The 20873-nt window shown below is 39.9% G+C and overlaps 1 protein-coding gene across 1 annotated transcript in view; it reads left to right on the top strand.

Annotated features, from left to right (window-relative positions):
- SPAG17 (sperm associated antigen 17) overlaps positions 1 to 20873 on the top strand; it is a 259656-nt gene that overhangs the window by 56815 nt on the left and 181968 nt on the right. Inside the window, exon 4 of the mRNA XM_069602119.1 lies at positions 10422 to 10553. Coding sequence (XP_069458220.1) covers positions 10422 to 10553 — 132 coding nt within the window. The remainder of the gene's footprint in view (positions 1 to 10421; positions 10554 to 20873) is intronic.

Raw genomic sequence — 20873 nt, 5'->3', positions numbered from 1 at the left:
TCTAGTGCACAGGGGTCCACCCCTAGAACAGCAAGTCCCCAGAGGGATCTGTCTTTCAAGTATCTTTAGTTCAAAATAATTCTTATCCCAGAATAGCATGGTCTGCCACCCTTCAGAGCTGTTTTAGGACTGAGGGCTCCCAGTCTCAGATTCCCACTAGGTCTCAGGGGAAAAAAAGAAATACAGCTCTTTAGAGTGGAGACACCAGGTAAAGAGTAAGAGAGTCAAGAGTATTTAAACTTAAAAAAAAAAAAAGTTACAAAGCTCTACACCCCTCCAACTAAGATGGGGACTGGGTCTAGAGATGGGTGAGGGGCTGGGATACTAGGTAGGAGCTCAGTGACTCCAGCTTCAGGATAAAAAGGCTTCTGTGAGGCCACAGAATGTGGTAATGAAGAATAGGACCTTGGATCCAGGTAACCTGAGTTCAAATCCCACAGCCACGACTTATGTGATTGCCAGGCCTCAGTTTCTTTATCTGTAAAATGGGATGATGAGTCACCAACTCAAAGGGAAAGTGAGAATTAAATGTTAGACTGTCTAAAGTGCATGCATGCTAAGTCGTTTCAGTCATGTCCATCTCTTTGTGACCCTATGGACTGTAGCCCGCCAGGTTCCTCTGTCCACAGGATTCTCCTGGCAAGAATACTGGAGTAGGTCACCATGCCCTCCTCCAGGGAATCTTCCTGATCCAGAGATCAAACCCACATCTCTTCCATCTTCTGCATCGGCAGGCAGGTTCTGTACCACTAGCACCACCTGTGAAGCCCATCTAAAGTGCAATCCTTAAATTACTTTAGTGCTGCTGCTGGAATAATCCTTACCTAGGACATACTGTGTGCTATGTAACCATTTGTGTGTTACTCTGCCTGGGAACCTACTGATACTTGCAGTATACCCATGGAGCTTTATGATAGTAGCTGTGAACATTTGAAAACACCTATCTTCAAATCAAGGAAGAAATAACTCCAAAGACCATTTTAAAATTATTGAATGACATATGCGTAAGATTCTGTGTAGGGATGGAGAAAGATAAATCAGATCAGGATCTGCCCTTCCAAGCTCCTAGAGATTGCAGACCCTGGACACAAGTAACTCTGATACAAAAGAGCTGACTCCCTTAGGGAAGGTTCAAAAAAATGAGAAGGTTGTTCAGTTGTAGCTTTCACTACAAGCTGAAAGAACCAAGAATGGTATCAGAGGGGTGAGGGTATCTTGGGACTGAGGGAAAAAGCTTGATCTAAAAAAGAAAAATTACCATGATAATAGTTTCATGTGTGAGTAGTACACACCTGAAGCTAATATATATCTGAACTTCTCACCATCCTTCCCCATGTTATCACATTCAGTTTCATGTGCCTGTATGTACTGTGCAGAGATATACAAAACCCCAAACACTCCTTAATGGAAAGGGGAAGCTTTGCTTTTGTCCTTCTTTGGAAGAGTAACCCCAACAAAGGCTTCTAAGATAAGTCCTGTGCTTTTTGACATGTGCAAACTAGGTGTTCCAAATACACATCTCTCTCGGGAAATTCATCACATTTCAAATTATACGTGTCTGTTAGAGCACAGATCTGTTCTACCGTCCATGTATTTGTTATTCCTGCTTCTGACACTTCCTTAGGCCCCAAAGAGGTCTTAATCCCTGTCAAATGTTATTATGTTACCGACTTTTATGTAGTCTTGAAAGGGGTTGTTTATTTAGTTTCAGTGACTCCTTGTTACTGCCAAATATTATTTCATTTCAGCACAGATGTAAGGGGTCCAGTGACTGGAATTATTTTACAGCCCTGACATTGTCGAGAGATGGATACCAGTTTAATTATGGACAGCTGAAAATGATCCAGGAGTCACCTGCTCTGGATATTTATCATCATTAAGAACTTCTCACTAAGCTGTGGTCTGAGCCCTTTCATAACGTTCCAGTTGTGAGACAGACAGGATGATCTATATGGAACCTAGGTCTTCTATCACCTTGAAATTTATGTAGGGACAGCTTCGTATTGCTTGATTATTTTCTTTTCCTCTGCTCAAAGTGAGAAAATATTTCTCAATCATTCCTCTTCCTTTTCTTTCCTCTTTCTCTGTCTCTCTCCATTGCCTTCTCTCACTGCTAACCCTGCTCCTTCCAGCTGTTTTTCCAATTATGCCTCATTGGAAATTATTCATTACTTAAAGAATGTGAGCTGGATAGACTTGACACATAAAGGATCAAGTAATGCAATGAAGTTGGCACTCAGTAAATGCAGGAGGAGTGAAGGAGGGAAGAGCGTGGAGGGGACAGAAGGGAAGCTGAGGAGTTGCCGAACACTCAGCTCATTCCTCCCGCTAGTTTTAGAAGAAATTAAGAACAGCAGACTTCCTCCTTCTCTCCCCTCTCCCATTATACACTCCCATTATGCACCATGATGAAATCCATTTTTACACCTTTTGCTTTTATCTTTGCTTTCACTAAATGGACCTTGACCTGTCCTTGTCAGAACAGAGAAAGGGTTAAGTGAAAGGCACATCCAGGTTACCACCATCTGGTAACAGATTAAGGTCCCCTTCTGCCTGCCCAAATGCACATTGCCCCACTCCTTTTCTCTCTCCCCCAGCCTGAACTGAAGGGTCTTTACGAACTCTTAGCCTGCTCTGGATGCAAGCGTAAGAACAGGAAGAGCTCATTTTAGTGAGGGTTTTCTGTGTGTATATCATTCACCTAAGTCTTGCTAGGCCTTTCTGTGTGCTACTGCGTTGAACTCTCAATATGGTCTTGTGAAATGAGCACTGTTCATAGCCTCTTTGTGTACATCCGTGATTCTCAACCAGGGATGTTTTTGTTCCCTGGGGAAATTTGGCAATCTCTGGATATAACTTTGCTTGTCACCATTGGGGTAGCCAGAGGATGCGGTAAAAACAGCCTCCAGGGCACACAAAAACCTCCTGCAATGAAGAATTACCTGGCGTTCACTGTCAATAGTGCCACTGTTGAGAAACCCGGATGTAGCTTAAAAAGCTGAGGTTTGAAGGCATTGAGGAACGTTCCCAAGGCTACCCAGTGGCATTATTTGAGAAGACTGGAATACAAATGCAGCCTGTGCTTCTGTACTATGCTGCCCATGTGCAGTTGTGGCTTCAGCAGCTGGTTCATCATCCCTTGAACCCAAGGACCTAAATTCCCAACAGGAATCTTTTCCTATGAGGGAATCTCTATATAAGTGGCTCTTTTCAGTTATTTGAATTCACCTGCTCATCCATCCTTTTCATCAAATATTTAGAATCAGTCCCACCTAAAGCACCTTTCACTCACCTTTCACCCACCTTTCACTCTAAACATTGAAAATTTTGTGAAAACACACACACACATATATACACACTTACACTGGGGTAGTATGTCCTCTGACTTTGTCATTTTATAAGTATATATAGCATATACAGGGCTTCCCAGGAGGCTCAGTGGTAAAGTATCCACCTGCCAATGCAGGAGACACAGGAGACATGGGTTTGATCCCTGGGTTGGGAAGATCCCCTGGAGGAGGAAACGGCAACCCACTCCAGTATTCTTGCTTGGGAAATCCCATGGATGGAGGAGCCTGGTGGGCTACAGTCCATGGGGTCTCAAAGAGACAGACCCAACTGGCTGAATGAACACGTGCACGCATAGCAAATATAAGACAAAAGCAGAATACACAAGCAGCAAACTTTGCAGATGGCACATAAAGTTACAGTTTACTTTGATGAAAATATAGATATATATTCTGACGTGTGTTATTGATAAACATAAGAACTTGCGTTCTGCAGGATAATTAGCTAGAAATGGTAACTAATCAACAGTATTACTTTCAAGGTGCCAATTAAAGACGTTAGTTTTCTCTTGTTACCAGTTCTTCGTATCTGCTGTCTCAGTTTTGCCAGTGTTTTTATAAACTATCTTTTAAAGGTCTTTACCATCCCCAAAGGCAGCTGAACACATAGACACACATACTTGTGCAGACGTGCATATACACATGCACACGGATACATTCAGGCACAGATACGTGCATACACACACCACAGGTGCACACACACTCAGACACAATCATACACAGACAAGTCCCGGGTCTTACTTCCCAGAGCAGTCTCCTTGCCTGTATTCCTCCCCACAGCACAGAGCTGCTGTCTTGCTGGTTTTCTGTCCCACCCACCTCTCATCCTCTCAGATGCTCCTCCTCTGACCCTGCTCCCAAGGTTATTTCCATTTTCCCTGCACAGTTCTTCCCCTGCAGAGCTAGTCGTGGAGTGTAGGAACTCCAGGCAGTGAAACTTGAGGGTGGGTGCAGGGGAAGCTAGTCATGGCTGGAAGGCCACTGTCACACTGCAGTCTTCTGGGGCCACAAAAGCGAAACTGTATTCATCTTCAGAGTCAGCCTCAGGCATTTCAGGCTTTTGGGTGAAAGACAGTAGTCATCTCCCACCCTAAATTCTCAGTTGTCACACCTGTTACTTATTGCTTGAAAGTACATCATCAGTTGCTAGTCCCTTTCATTCTATAACTAAAGGATAAAACCTTATAATACAGCTTACTCACTGGTATAGTAAAATTCATTCAGAGTGAGTTACTAAGTTAAATCTTTTTCTGTTTCAGTGGCAGGAGTGATTTAGACAGCAAAAAGGCACTCTGTATCTTTCTAAATTATGCTTCAGGCAAGTCCCGTTTATCCTCACCTGTTCAAGGGCGTATTTCTTAAATGAGCAGAAAAAAATATCTTAGCCTGGAAGTCATAAATTTCCATTACCTTTCACTGGGTAATATCTTAGTGTACCATTATATTTAATAATGCATATAAGTATTCCTACATTAATCAACTTTGCCAAGGATGGTGCCATAAGAATATCTTTTCTTTCAGTTTTAAGGGTAAAATCAAAGGGACAAAGTGGTGGGATGATTAAACAAAAGTTACTTTATTTATTGAAGTATAGTTGATTTATAATATTGTATTAGTTTCAGGTATACAGCAAAGTGATTCAGTTATATATATATATATATAAATTATTTTCTAGTATAGGTCATAATAAGATGTTAAATATATTTCCCTGTGCTTATACAATAAATCCTTGTTGTCTTAAATAATCATAATTTTAAATGAAATAGTAATTTTTCCACTTTTTATCGCAGCACAGACATGTCCTGACCAAAACAGAAGCCCCGAGTTACACGTGGCTATTTACATTTCAGTTTTAAATATTAAAACTAATTTAAGTATTATTTACATTTAGTTTTAAATATTAAAACTAATGTAAGTATTAAACATTCAGTTCCTCGGTCACACTAGCAATATTCAAGTACTCAATAACAGTCAGTGGCTGGTGGCTCCCCTGTCGCACAGTACGGATAAAGAACATTTCCACGATCACAGACCTGTCGGCATGAATACCGACAAAAGTTGGACAATATCCGGTTAACAGTTCCCGTGTGGGAGCAGATCCTTTCATACAGTGGTGGAAACAAGAATGCTGCTGACCTTTCAGATGTCAATTTGGAAGTATCAATAAATATTTAAAGTGTACATGAGCTTAACAGAAAAAAAACCAAACAAACAAACCTGAAATTACCGAAATGTCCATCAGTTGGGAACTGGTTAAGTAAATGACCAAACACCCATACAATAGAGGTTTATGCCAATAATCTAAAAATGCGTATGCAAACAATATATGTCAGCCTAGAAAGCTGTCCTGGCTTCCTGTGGATGTGAAAACACAAACCACCTGACAATATTAAAGTGTGATACTACTTGTATTAAAATATAAAAAGATATATGTCTATATTTGCATAGGAAATTATTTTAAGACAAGAATTGGTCAATGGAATGGAGGAGATTGGGGAAGCATTCTTTGCCCACTATATGTCCTTCTGGTACTGTTTGGACTTTGTACCATGATAAGCAAGTATTATACTTAGTCATGTATTAAAGAAATGAAAGAAACAAGAGAATGTGATACCAAATGAATGAATGAATGAAAAAACAAATGAACAAATAAAATTAGCAAGTTAAAGACCTATTTGCTCAGCCCTGGGCTAGTCTGGACTGAGTCAGGTTTATGGATTCTGTTCCTATTTGCTGAGGTCTTTACATCTCCCAACCAACCCTAAGTCACTGATGCAGGAATAATGGGTTAAATGTGAAATCATGTCTTATGCATTTTTACAGCTACTCTAACAAATACCATGGACACTCAAAGAAGACCCTGAAACCAAGAGATTTTTAGGAGAAAGGGTGATTACTTGGAACTCTTGCAGGGAAAGTCTTCCCTCACATTATGCCTCTCTCATCATCCCTCCCTTCTCTGCCGACATAAACACCTTTCTCTCTTCCCCACCACCTCCTTCCCGTGGCTTGCTTCAGACAAGAGAAATGCAGATCCAAAGGCTTACCTTTCCTTAGAACTCACCTGGATTGAACATGCAGCAAGTTAAGCAACAATGCAAGCTGTTCCATAAGCACACCAGGGAAGCCAGGCAGCAGATCTGCAGACTCCGTAGAAGTCCTATCTATCTATCATCTATACACACACACATATATATATATATGTATACCTACATTTGCACACATGCATACATTTGGTTCCCCTGGAAACCTTTGGAGCAGTTCTAAGTATTGTCCAGACTGACGCCGTGCTTACTACTGATGTGGGGAGGACCCTCAGAGCAGGATGAAGAGCAAGGGGGAGGACACTGGTGGCTGTGGGTGGGCCTGATCCCCAGGCAAGCAAAGAATTTGGTTCACTTGGTGTGTTTTTGTTGAATCAGATCATTAGACAGTAAATATGACATAAATCTTTGAGGCAGGCCAGTGATACAGAGTGAAATGCTATTATTTCTTAGTGTGCTGAGAATCACAAACTTCCTAGAAGACAAAGGGCATCCACCCTCAAAATCAGACCTTCACACAGTAAAACACAGACGTGTCTTCCTGCCTCAGCTGCACTCTTTGAAGCTAAATTTCCTCCACTAGACTTTTCCAGAACTGAGCACCTCGGGTACCTTGACCTGGACATCCCCCACAGCCCTGGCAGGCCCTGTGGCCTGGCCTGAGTAGGTCTAGGAGACACACACTGGCCTTGTCTGGCAACAGTTTTTCTCTATTTAACAAGTCTCACTTGCCCGTAAGACTCATTTTTTTAAGTTTCTGACTCATGTCAGGATCATTTGTTTGGTATTTTAACTTGATGAGTACCCAGGTTTTAACCCACTTAGGACTTTTTCTGCCTAGTTCTGGAAACGGGATTTTGTCTAATTACACCACAGCTCTGATCAGCCCACTGTGCCATTTTTCTCCTTTATCCCTCATCCTCCCAAGACCTACAGCCCTTGCCATCTTACCTCCCCAACACACACACATACAGAGAGATGTACAGAAACACACACACAGATACACAGATATACATACAGAGACACACACACACACATTGACTAGATACTGGACAAGTGTTAGTCATTCAGTTTTGTCTGACTCTTTGCTACCCTGTGGTCTGTCCACAGAATTCTTCAGGCAAGAATGCTAGAGTGGATTGCCATTCCATTCTCCAGGGAATCTTCCCAACGCAGGGGTTGAACTGAGGTCTCCTGCATTGCAGGCAGATTCTTCACCATCTGATCTACCAGGGAAGCCCAGATACTAGACAAGAAATGCTTAAAATTCTGAAAGGTTGACATTTTGATTACTACTTCAGTTACTACAAGTGAGGCAAGAAAGGGAAGCTTTTCTCAAATGTCACTCGAGAAACTGCACCACCTTTTAAAATCAACATCTTCTGCACATATTTTTTTCTTCCTTCAAAGACTTACCCTTCAGACGAAGATTTCTAAGGATTTGTTTTTCATCTGAGATTCGATTCCTGATGGGTGGAAGTGTGAACTGTGGGGTCTGAGAAGAAAGACGTTTCCGTAGAAATTCATTTATAAATAATTTTCTGTTTCTACCTCTCCCAGGAATGACCCACATACCATAAACATTTTCAGTCTAAGAATTTTTTCAGAAGAGACTTTCAGTTACTTTAATTACCCCCCAGGAGTCACATGATCATTCCCTTTGGGGGAAGCACAGAAAGACAGTGGCATGTGTGGGAGTCACATCTCTTCCAGGAAGGAGAAGCTTGCTGGTGGCTCATGAGGCCACATGCATCTCCAGGAGTGTGGGCCTCAGCATTGAGTCTGCCTCCGACTAGGCCTATTCAGGGAGGAAGATGCCTCCTTGGGACTCGCCCTGCCACTGCTCTTATGGGTTCTGTGTCCGTGAGAACCCGGTGCCCTGCAGCTCCTCATCTCCCCATTTCACAGGAGGATATCATTCATATTTTGAGGCTTTGCCAGCTTTTTGTTTTAAATCCAGCTCTCTACAGACAGTTTTTTGATGAACCAGAAATAACATTTATGGCCTGAAAAATACCCTTCTCTTGGGAAGTTTTGTTGTGCTTTGAGTACATTTTAACACCATGAGGTAACATTCATAGGGACATGGGGATAAAAAGCAATTCCAGAGACATCCCATCCATCACCGTGACGCCAGGCAGGCTTCACCCACACCACCCCAGACGTAGGTAAATATCCTGTTTTCACAGATCATCAGGAAAAGAGACCCAGGCCAGTGTTGACTTCCCTTCAACGCTGTCATTATATTTGTATCACAGGGAAACACCCCATGCTAGACTGCTCTGAGCCCTACAAACTCAGAGTTGTATATTTTGAACCAGATGTCACAAAGAAGCCTGATTGTCGGCACACTGTTTAGCTGGTATTGAAACATACCATTTCAAACCAGATACGCCTACCCCTGAGACTGGAACCAATCAGACTGCTTTCATTTTATGTGTAACTAACTGTCCAACCCCTCAGGATTCCCTTCTCTCTCGAGCCTGGTCATCATTAAATGGTGAGGTTCTGCAGGTGTACCCTTATGTTTTCCAGCTCCCAGAATTCACAGCCATCATGTCCCTTTCCCTAAATCGTGTTAGCAGGAGCAGAACTGCCATAAAAAGCAAAGAGCTCTGTTTCACGGAGGGTGTTTGCTTAGACACACGCAAAGCTTTCTGACATTTGGTCTGTTCCGTTGGTTTTTGGAAACAGCAGCTTTAAAGGAGTCCTCACCCTGGCTTTCCCCTCTTGCGATGCAAGGCAGGAAACCCCGATGTGGTCTCCAGGCGGTCCAGTTACATTTTGGCGTATGATAATCCACAGGACCATCTGCAGTTAGAAGCAAAATAGCCATCTCCCTTCCTTTCAGCTATTTCCCTTGGCAAAGTGAAAAGTCCTAAGGAACCGGATCGGTCAGGAAAGCCCTGACCGAGGACTGGTTTGAACCTCAGACAAGACGCAGCCTGATGCGATGCAGTGTGCGCCATCATTGTCTGAGACGGGAGGCTCTGAAATTGACACCATATGCGCCCTGAGGAGTAATTGCTCCAAGAGGGGGAGAAAAGCAACATGTCAGAACATTTTAGTAACACCTAATTCATCCCGAGGTTATAAATAAATCTGATGCTTGCTTAAAAACAAAAGTCGAGAAACACTTTGACTAGATTACGTTTGGACAGTGCTTCCGGCCGCGGTGAACTTTATTAGGGAGACAACATGAAGGAAGAGAGACACGTAACAACTTTTTATGGTATATTTTACATGATTTTATTTTTTTTGCAGTAAATAAAGTGGTTATAGGGCTCCAAGGAAAAGGGCCCAGATGTTAGAGTTGTGTGAAATTTAGGGGAAACAAGCTGTAAAAAGCATAGTTATAAAACAGGCTGTCAGTGCTACACATCTGGACAATACAGCTGTATGTTCCTAGTGGCTGTCGTCACCCAAAGAAAACTCAATAACCTTATTTCACCCCAATTAGGCTGCATACCAACGGGATCAACATTAAATTGCCAGGGAGCGGGGGCAGGGGAGCAACATTCACATGGCGCCTCTGTGTCAAACAGCTTTTATCTTTCATTTGACTTTGGTCACCAAGAAATAAAAGACTGCTAACATAGCCATTTCCATTATTATAAAACCCTACTTAATTTATAGCATCCTAATAAGTCAAGGTTTGACAGTTTGGGCTATTGGCTGTGCCACACAATAGACTTTCTGTAGCATGAAACTGACCCGTTGGTCATCCTGACACCGAGCCCTGCCTGCCTTTCCTCCACCCCTCTTTGGGAGTCTGAGTCTAGCATCATTATGGGAAGCCCTGATTGGAAAAAGTTCATTTTCAGACAACCCAGTATATTTAGAGTAGAGGGTAAATGCCTCTCTTTATGGCATTGGGGCATTTTCCCCTAATTTTTTTGGCCAGCATTGAGGCACCTTTGCAGTAAGACAAATATTACAAAACTCAGAATACCGTTCTGTCTTTTCATCACTGACAGACATGCCAAAGGTTATAAAATGCCACTTTCCTAATAATTGTGTTTCTTCATAGGTGTTAACGGCAGCAAAAGCAATTATGGACAGCGGAGAGAAATTAACCTTACCACTGATAGGGAAACTCTTGAAATTTCAGCTTCTTCAGATTAAGTTGAAAGACCAACAGCGACGGGAAAGCGAAAAGAAGGTACTGGGCGGGCAATGGTGGGTTTTCTAAACACAGCAAGAGTGATTGAGCCACAGCCAGGTTCTCTGGGGCACTTCCTCTCTCCGTAAGCCTGCCACGAAGTGTTACCTAGCACATTTAACTGTCACCTCAACTTTTCAGGGGAAAAGTCTATCCAAAGAGCTGGTGGAGGAATTACATTTTCTCAAAGACAAACCCATTAAAAGTAAGTTCCCCTGAAACGCGACAATATTCCAGGGCATGTGGCTGAGGTCATTTTTATGGCAGTCTGTTTATGTGCTAGGGACAAATTAAGGAACCAGAAGAGAGACACGGAGTCAGGAGAATATAAAAAGGTGAGAAAAGCCCGCAAAGTCAGGGTCTAACTATTTTAAATATTTTACGTGATATTCAGTAGAGTACTTATTAAAATAATAGGCTACATCTGTACCTTCCTAATAATCTAAATATTTCAGCAGCAATCCATCACTTCTACTCCCATATTATGTACCTGATTATTTCTTCACATATAGATTTTTCATTTGCATATGAAGTCAATCTATGTGTTTTCCAAAGATTTGTATTTTTCATCTGAAAAAAAAAATTTTTTAAGTCCTTTTGGCAAAGTGATGCCAGTTGCAAACCTATTTGCTATTTAACCTTTGTCAAAATGAGAAATGTTTTTCTTATTTTCCAAATTATGCTGAAATATTTTTGGAAAGTCAAATGCTTCTGTTTGCACATGTGTAATAAGTATGTGTGCATTTGTTTGTATGAAATGCATTTATAAGTAAATTGTTTCTTTGTGCCTCTAAATGGGAGAGGCAAAACGAAGTCATGGAAGGAAAAAAGAGAAAAGTGAACACATTCCAATAATACCTACTTCCTCTTTGTAAGACCACCCACCCCCCCACCCACCCAAATTTGGCTTTCCTATTTGCACTAAACTCTTGACAGGATAATCACAGAAAAAAAATAACAATGCCACCTTCCATTGTAATAAAGGGCTTTATGCTTTTCAAAGAGATTCCCTATTTAGCCTCTTACTAGGGTGATACATATTGTTCCCAGGAAAATTCTACATATACGGACACAGTTGATGGTACAGTTTTCCATCTATATGAAGCTCTTTCTATCGGGTACAGGAGATTTTTACCTTACGCAATACTCAGGGAACTCAGGGATGTTAAGACTTGGCAGAATAAAAATTGGAAAATTTGAAACTATTATAGAAACAGCTTTTCTTGCCTTTTTAAAATTCCAGTGTCACATGGGAATCTGAATTATAAAAAGTAGACTCTGAGTCCTCCGAAAATTCTTACACCTTCTGTTAGCTTTGTGCTTTCCCACAGCACCTACAAATGTAAGTTACTTACTGAGTGTCGATTTACTTGTTTATTACCTGTTTTAAGTCAGTAGTTGTGATAGGAGTAGGTTTTATATTTCAGTTAACAAATTTTAAGTAACAATAAATGGGATAGCCTGGAAGCCGAAGAAGTTTTTAAGGCTAACAGTATAAAATTATTTCTGCACTGTTATTTCTTTGAAATGTGAACAAAGTAATAATGCAGTTGTGAAATTCTTAAGATACAGAAATAATCTTTTTGTTGAAAATTTAAGAGTCTTAAGGAATTTTAGATTTATAAAAATAAAAAAGTAATAGATGCATAAGAGAACTCTTTGAGCAATTAAGAGACAACAATTATGTAATCTAGTCAGTATCTTCATTAGATTGGATTCCCAAAACATCAACCCCAAATCTCTGAGTTGAAAACACACAAGTCAGTGCTAAATAAATGGATGAAAACTGAAAGGAAGGGAGTACTCTCCAGAAAAGTTATCTCAGTGAAGGCAAGACTAAGGGAGTTATTGGAGGGGTGATATAATCTATGTTCATTTCAACGACACTGCCCAGCAGGTCACTTACAACAATTGAGGTTAATGCTTGTCAGCCAGGGAATTGAGCAGAAAGCAAAATAAGTATAAAGCATGAAAACTGACACTACGTTGTGGATTAGAAAATGTAAAAAGGAAAAGAGGACTTTATCCAATTTCTTCTTTCTGAACCCCTGGTGAGATTCTGAGATTCCTGCAAGGAGTGACTCTCTCTTTAGCTTTTTCACATCAACATGAAATATGTATAGTTGCTTTCTCTCAAACTCTAGTTATATGTTTACACTTGTACAAGCCAGAGTGTTTTGTTTCTTCTTTGTTGAACTGCATTTTCTAAAAGGAATGCTTGACAATTATTCATAGCAGTAGTTATAGAAAATACTAGGGAGACTATGTGGACAAAAAAACAGTAATATAATTAGGTCCCTGTCCTTTTTCTCCAATGGAAAAAAATGTAATGTACATTACATATTTGATTCTGTTTTAACCATCTATGCTTAATAATGTAGTTCCAATAGCCAGATACAGTAAAAATACCATTATTTTAGATTCCACTAATTTTAATCATTTATAATACTTTAGACTATGCTTAACATTGTATTTTCTTTGTCTATGAAGAAAGTATGCTGGATAATTAATATTATAAAAAATAATACAAGGAAGATATTTCTTAGAAGAACAGTTTAGAACCCTTTAGCATGTGAATCTCTAGGAGACAAATTCCTGCCTCTAATTGTAGTAAATTGAATATATTTTGAAACCTTTATCTGTGTGGAAACATCTTGTTGGTTATTTCCAAACATACATATCATGAAGAAAATATACTTTATTTCTAGAAATATATTTTAACATTTCAGAACTTCTGAATATGAGTCTTTCATATAATTAATCCCAAATTAAATTTTATTTTATCTTAAAATCTGAATAGGAGAATTTTTTTTAAATTTTTACTTTATTTTACTTTACAATACTGTATTGGTTTTGCCACACATTGACATGAATCCGTCACGGGCGTATATGAGCTCCCAATCCTGAATCCCCCTCCCACCTCCCACCCCATATCATCTCTCTGGATCATCCCCGTGCACCAGCCCCAAGCATTCTGTATCCTGTATCAAACATAGACTGGCGCTTCGTTTCTTACATGATACTATACATGTTTAAATGCCATTTTCCCAAATCATCCCACCCTCTCCCTTTCCCTCACAGTCCAAAAGTCCGTTCTATACATCTGTGTCTCTTTTGCTGTTAATGTTTTGTTTGAAAATGAATTTTCCTTGCGCACATCATTATCTGAACATCTATTGTGCATTTTTAGTCATATCATTATCAATTTGTTGTTAATTGTTAATTTAACAAACATTTGTGGAAACAAGCATTTAGAGAAATAATCTACTGGGACATATATTTTCATAAGGTTCATTATAATTTTAAAATAATTGATTGGTTTCCATTCTGTACCATGTTTTAATTTAGTCATTATCTGAATATTACAATATTATTCACATTTTCACTTCTTTTTAATTACAACTTTTAGGTTATGTATTAATTATAAACAGTTTAAAAACCAAAACACTTCATTTTGAATCAAAATATTTTAAATATATTGAGAATTCAGCTAAAAGAAAACATTTAATCATGGAAAAAATTTAAATGGCTATAAAACAAACAAAAAAATTAACTAATTTAAATAATCAGCCAAATTAAATGTAGTCTGCACATCTGAGCTGAGTTCAGAACCTTTGGATAGGTTTTGGGGAAAGATCCAAATATATTCTAACTGTGCTTTTAAGTTGTGAATTCAAATAACCAGTCCACATTTTCTTAGCTATTTTTTGGCATATCTTTTATATAAAAGCAGAGCAGTTCTTTCTCTTTGTGACTTATCTACTTAGCACAAGTTGCCTTATTTTTTGATGTCCTAGAACTGAAGAGAAGGAAGACATGCAGTAAAGAATATGGACAGCTGATATTGGTAAACTTTTCTGAAAACAATTCAAAATTAAAAGCACCTAAATTTGATAAGATATCATGATGAAGCCCAAACAGCTCAGAACCTGCTCCAAAGAACTGACAAAGAGAAATTAGGATAACTTTCATTGACGTTTTCCAGCTTACTCCAGTTAAAACCCCGAAACACTGGAAACCAGCCAATGTAATGCCATTTTGTATGTGTGTTTTGTTTTAAAAGAAAGGCCATAGGGACATACCAGGAAATTACAGGCTGGTTAGTTTTGATTCAGTTGTGGTTAAAATCTTCAGAAACTATTTTAAGAAATCAAACAGAGGAAGAGCAGAAACTCCGTTTAGAGGGACCCGTGTGGTTTCCGGAAAGGAATAACTCGCCTCACTAACTGCGTGGAATTCTTTGAGGCTGGATAATCGAGATGAGGATACTACCAAGAGAACTGTTGGATCTGAAGAGCTACAAAATCCAGTGATTCAGGGTAAATCATGTATGATTCCTTGGCGGTTTATCTGTAAACTGGAGCAGCGCTTTCCTAATTGGGATGCTATTAATTAATGAAACCTTCTACAGACTTTGGGAAAAATGTAAAGAAATATACATATTTAAAATAGAATAGTACTTTGAAATATGAATAGCTACTGTTACAGGAGCTAATAATAGTGATTAGCTACTATTATTGTCTGCTTGGCACTATACTTAAGCTGTTTACATTCATTACATCGTTTAATCCTTTAAATGACTCTATGAGGTACAGAGTATTATTCTCAGTTTGCAGATGGCAAAACTGAGGGTGTGAAAAGTTAAGTAAATTTCCAGTGGCTGAATGGAGATGGAGCTGGGATTTAAATCCAGAACTGTCAGATTCTAAGATCATGTTCTTAACCGCTGTACAAACCCCTTCTGTGTCTCAATAATTATGCAAAATAGAACTTTTGGCTGGCAATCAGTAGAGAACTTCCCAGAAATGCCTCATTATAGGAACGAATGACTACTCAGTGGGATCTACCAACTTGCTAATTACACTGCATACAAGTGGTAAAAAATCCCATCTGCCAATGCAGAAGACAGAAGAGACACAGATTCCATCTCTGGGTTGGGAAGATCCCCTGGCACAACAACCCACTCCAGTATTCTTGCCTGGAGAATCCCATGGACAGAGTAGCCTGGCAAGCTACGGTCCATAGGTTCACATAGAGTCGGACACAACTGAAGCAACTTAGCATGCATGCGCAACATTTTGAGGTTAAGTGGGGGAACTACTCAAAGAAACCGCCAGTTCCCAAGGGAATCCTGACTTCTCCAATCTCACCACCCACCCACCCACCCACCCACCGCAGCGAGAAATGAGCTTGTCTCTGGGGGAATCTCTTAGAACTAGATTTACTGGGATTCCTCCAAACGTCCTCAGCCCTACTCTCTTCCCTTCTGGATGTAGGATAACGTTGGCTGAATCTCAAAGGATCAGACAGACATCAGACAGACATCAGACCTGCCCACTACCGCCACACAGACATGGCTATGTCCTACTTCTGTGGGTGAAGAATTGCACCCTGAAGATGGCACTATGGCACCCCAGGACTTTGTGCAATCTCTAGATTGTACCATTTGGTCAAGTGAACCCAGGACACTTGTAGGCTTACCTTCCCTATACCTCAGCAGTTCTCTAGGAAAGCATCCCCTGCACTCAATCCCATGCATTATATTTTCTGTTTGGCAGGCGTGCAGGGAGGGCAAAGAAATAGAAAGTATAGAAAAGAAATAACAAAATGTTCATAACGCCACAACCCTATTACAACTAATGTTAACATTTTGGTATATTTGCTTTGTTTCTTTCTATGGATGTGTTTCTTTACACAGCTGTAATATTTTAAAAGATTTTTAATCCAGTTTTATTTCAATTAAAATATGCCATAATTTGTTCTCATTACCACAGCATCCACACCTACCATTGTTATTGGCTAGGTGACATTCTATTGACTACCATACTTAAAATTCCTTTATTGTTCATCTTCTCCATTATTTCTGTATTCTTTCATAATAAACAATGTCATGATGAACAATCTTATCTTGTAAAATTCTTCATATTTTGGATACTTTCCTTAGAATAGGTTCATATGTGTATTAGTTGCTTAGTTGTGTCTAACTCTTTGTGACCCAGTGAACTATAGCCTGCCAGACTCCTCTGTCCAAGGGATTTCCTAGGCAATAATACTGGAGTTGGTGGCCATTTGCTTCTCCAGGGGATCTTCTCAACCCAGGGATCGAACTCAGGTCTCCTGCATTGCAGGCGGATTCTTTACCATCTGAGCTGTCAGGGCAGCCCCAGCCTAGGTTTATAAATATGGATTAATTGAGCCACCAAAGTTTCCCACAACCTGTGTCTAGTAGGTTCTAGAACCATTTAGTCCCAGTTCTCCATGAAAAGAAACCATAAATAATGCCCTGTTCAGATTAACTTTGTATTAGCTTTTTAAAGGTGGAGGAGTTTCATGAAAACAAATCTCTTTAATATTGTTGAATCTGTTTTTTCAAACTTATGGGACACCATACATTTCTTTCAGTCCATCTTGTCAATAGATCGTTTATGAGATACATAGAATGATGTTTTGAAAGAGAATTGAGTAGCACTCTGAAGATAAATCCTGTTCCTCAGAAGTCACGTGATAATGGAGTGACTTAGTTAACTTCTATGACATCTTTTCTTATCTATATCCTTAATAATATCATTTTGAGAATCTTACGATAGAACATATATTGAACACAAATTATACACAAATATGTAGATGTGCTATTATCTAGAAGCATAAGATGAAGTATTTCCAGGTGGCACTAGGTGGTAAAGAACCTGCCTGCCAATGCTGGAGACCTAAGAGACGTGGGTTTGATCCCTGGGTCGGGAAGATCTGCTGGAAGAAGGCATGGCAGCTCACTCCAGTATTCTTCCCTGGAGAATCCCGTGGACAGAGGAGCCTGGCGGGCTACAGTCCATAGGGTCGCAAGAAGTCGGGTACAACTAAAGTAACGTAGCACGCACACACAAGACGAAGTATAGATATTTACCATCAGTCCCACTGACTTTTACCATTTCCCTCCCTTCTATTGTGAAAACCAACAGAATGAATACCCATAAAAGTGTTTGAATTTTGGTATTAAGAAATCATTTAGAAATAAAATATAGTCTAAAATACTTTTGAAGTGTCCAATAACTAGTCTGCCCAATTCCAAAGAGGGAGAATTTTGTATTTTAACCTTTAAAAAGTGAGAATAACAAGATTAAGGATTCTTGGTGGGTGTCATTTAATACTCAGCTGAGTACATGAAACCCAAATACATTTTTTTGGTTATTGCTAAGACAAGAGCCTGAATCTGCTATGTAGCTTAACTGGTAAGAGATCTCTGTGCCTGTCCAAGATCTTCTCACCATAGGAGGCATCAAGATGCCTTTTGGAACCACTGCATTTTAAAGAAAATGTACTGTGTAACAAACCCGAAGAAAGAGGGCCATTGAATACACCCCCTCCTAAGTTTTTTGTCTTAAATTGGCAAGGGTTTCTTCTGAGTTTTTCAAGTTGAAAGGAGATGACCATAGAAGGGGAGCAGGCATGTCATGTTACTCAGAAGAAAGAAAGCCCGAAGAGGTTGGTGCAAACAAATTTTCGCTTATGATTTAGGAGGGGGCTCAGCAAACCTGGTTTACTTCTCCCCACTCCTGCCCTCAGATCCAAAGATATAAACCCATAGCGGGGAGGGGCTTATTCAGAGTGAAGAGAAGAAAGGGAAAGGGAAGGTATAGATAGGAGGTGATTTTCCTGTGATTAGGGCTTGGTGGAAAAGCATGAACTTTTTGACCAAAGTAGATTCCTAGGGGGCAAGTGGTCAATCATTGTTCAGAAAAAGGGACAAAGGGACTGCCTTGGTTCAGCTCAGGTGTGGAGGGAGGGAGATACAGACAGGACACGGGAGAGGAGCAATTAGACCACCGCTAGAGTCAGCCGGAGGGAGCAGTGGGGACTGAGTAGGGCAAAGAACATGTTCAGAAATGTACTGAGGACTTCTCTGCCTGCCTCTGACGCCTCAGGAAGAACAAGGTGTTTTCACTTGCTTCTGTTCTTTACCAATTAGTGTCTGCACACCAGAAAAGCGTGTATAGGGTTACTATGAGAAATATTTTACGTAGCAATACTGTTTGATATTTTATCAATTAAAGGTACATCATTGTTAAATGGAAAATGCAGAGCTTGTGTAGAGGTGACAGTAATGATTACATTAAAATGACGCCTAAACATAATTTGAAAAAAGGTATTAATAGCTTCTTTACCCATCTTCTCTGGGTGGTGGAACTGTGAAATTTTTGGTAAATCCTCAGTTTTTTTCTAATTTTTCAATTATGATTATTTTTATAATTTAAAAATGTAACAAGTAAATCAGGAAGAATTTTTTTATGAAAGGAGGGAGATCAGTGTTGGTCATTTCAGTGTTAATGGAAATTAGTTTAAAAGATGCTTGTCTCCAGTGTATCAAGTTTGGCCTTGCTAAGGGAATGCATTCCCTGGTGGCTCAGATGGTAAAGAATCCACTGTAATGCAGGAGACTTGGGTTCAATCCCTGGGTTGGGAAGATGCCTTGGAGAAGGAAATGGCTGCTGCTGCTGCTGCTACTGCTGCTGCTGCTAAGTCGCTTCAGTCATGTCCGACTCTGTGCGACCCCATAGACGGCAGCCCACTAGGCTCCTCTGTCCCTGGGATTCTCCAGACAAGAATACTGGAGTGGGTTGCTGAAGGAAATGGCTACACACTCCATAGTCTTGCCTGGAGAATCCCATGGACAGAGGAATATGCCAGGCTACAGTCCATTTTGTTGCAGAAGAGTTGGACACAACTTAGTGACTAAACAACAACGGTCTTATTGAGACACAAATGACCACCACACTCAGAAAGTGATTTTGGAACGATGGAATATTAATGTATATATAAAGGTGAATGAAGAAATGAAGGTGAACTTCAGAATAATTTAACCCCAAACAGTTTCTTCTTTTCTGAAGATCACCCTGCGATTTTATTTGAAATGATGGTTGTAGAAGTTTCTGGAAGATTTTGTTGGCCAACTTGAGACTTTTCTGTGATGAGGCTAGCTGTCCACCTCAGAGCTGCACAGGAGTTTTTCACTCTAGCGGACTCACCGTGATCAGAGGTGTGGTTAGGAGAGCTCACACAAGTTTTACCAACGCCTCTGAGTTAATTGGACTCAGTGGCACTGATCTGGGCTCTGGTTTCATTTTAAATGAGCAGTCTCAAAATTTCCAATAAACTCTCCACACTGGCGGAGAGTGAGCTTTCTTCCCCAACTTTCTGAGATGACTCACATTATCTTCTCTTGTGAAACCTCCTACCTCATACCTGCCCATCCTGAGTTGATAACTTTGCCTCATCCTTCACTTGAAAACATTGAAACATTCCCTCAACACCTCAAGACCTCTCTCTTCCTTGCACCCACACCCAGCTACCCATCCCATCTTTGCTCCTTTCATTAAACTAAGAAATTGCCTTTCTTCCTATCAAAGTCCAGTTATTGACACATTCTCTTGATCTTACCCCATCTTGCTTCCTCAAGAAGTCTCCCCGATGACTTCAATGTCTCCCTCTCTGCTGGAGCATTCCATCAGCCTGCCTACACAACATCTCCTGATTTTACATACATACATATTAATATATATACACACATAGCTTTATATATACTCCCCTTCTGCCCACTCATCCATTGAACAAGCTCAGAACTCTAGTTTCCCTTCACAAGCTAACTTCTTTTTTAAGGATTTTCTCTTTTTATTTTTCTTTTCTTTAAAAAATGCATTTATATTAGTTTTATGCTTTACTTTTTTACTGGAGTATAGTTGATTTACAATGCTGTGTTAACGTCTGCTATATAGCAAATTGATTCAGTTTTACATATATATGCATTTTAAAATATTCTTTTCCATTATGACTTATTATAGGATATTGGATATAGTTCTCTATGCCATACAGTAGGACCTTGCTATTTATGCATTCTATATATAATAGTTTACATCTGCTAAACCCAACCTCTTACTCAATCCCTACTCCAGTCCCTGCCCCCTTGGCGACCACAAGTCAATCCTCTATGTCTGTGAGTCTGTTTCTGTTTCATAGATAGGTTCGTTTGTGTCATATTTTAGATTCCACATATAAATAATATATAGTATTTGGCTTGTCTATTTGATTTTCTTCACTTAGTATGATAATCCCTAGCTACTTCCATGTTGCTACAATGGCATAGTTTTGTTCTTTTATATGGCTGAGTAGTATTCCATCGTGTGTATATATGTATATGTCAAATCTTCTTTATCCGCTCATCTGTTGATGGACATTTAGATTGTTTCCATGCCTTGGCTATTGTGAAGAGTGCGCACAAGGAAAGTTGTTGAGACAGTGGTCCACACAAGTGGTCACCCCACTATTCCT

The sequence above is a fragment of the Ovis canadensis genome, chromosome 1, assembly GCF_042477335.2.
Source record: "Ovis canadensis isolate MfBH-ARS-UI-01 breed Bighorn chromosome 1, ARS-UI_OviCan_v2, whole genome shotgun sequence".
Lineage (NCBI taxonomy): Eukaryota > Metazoa > Chordata > Mammalia > Artiodactyla > Bovidae > Ovis > Ovis canadensis.
Note: the sequence above shows the minus strand (reverse complement) of the source record. Positions and strands in the feature narration are given on the sequence as shown.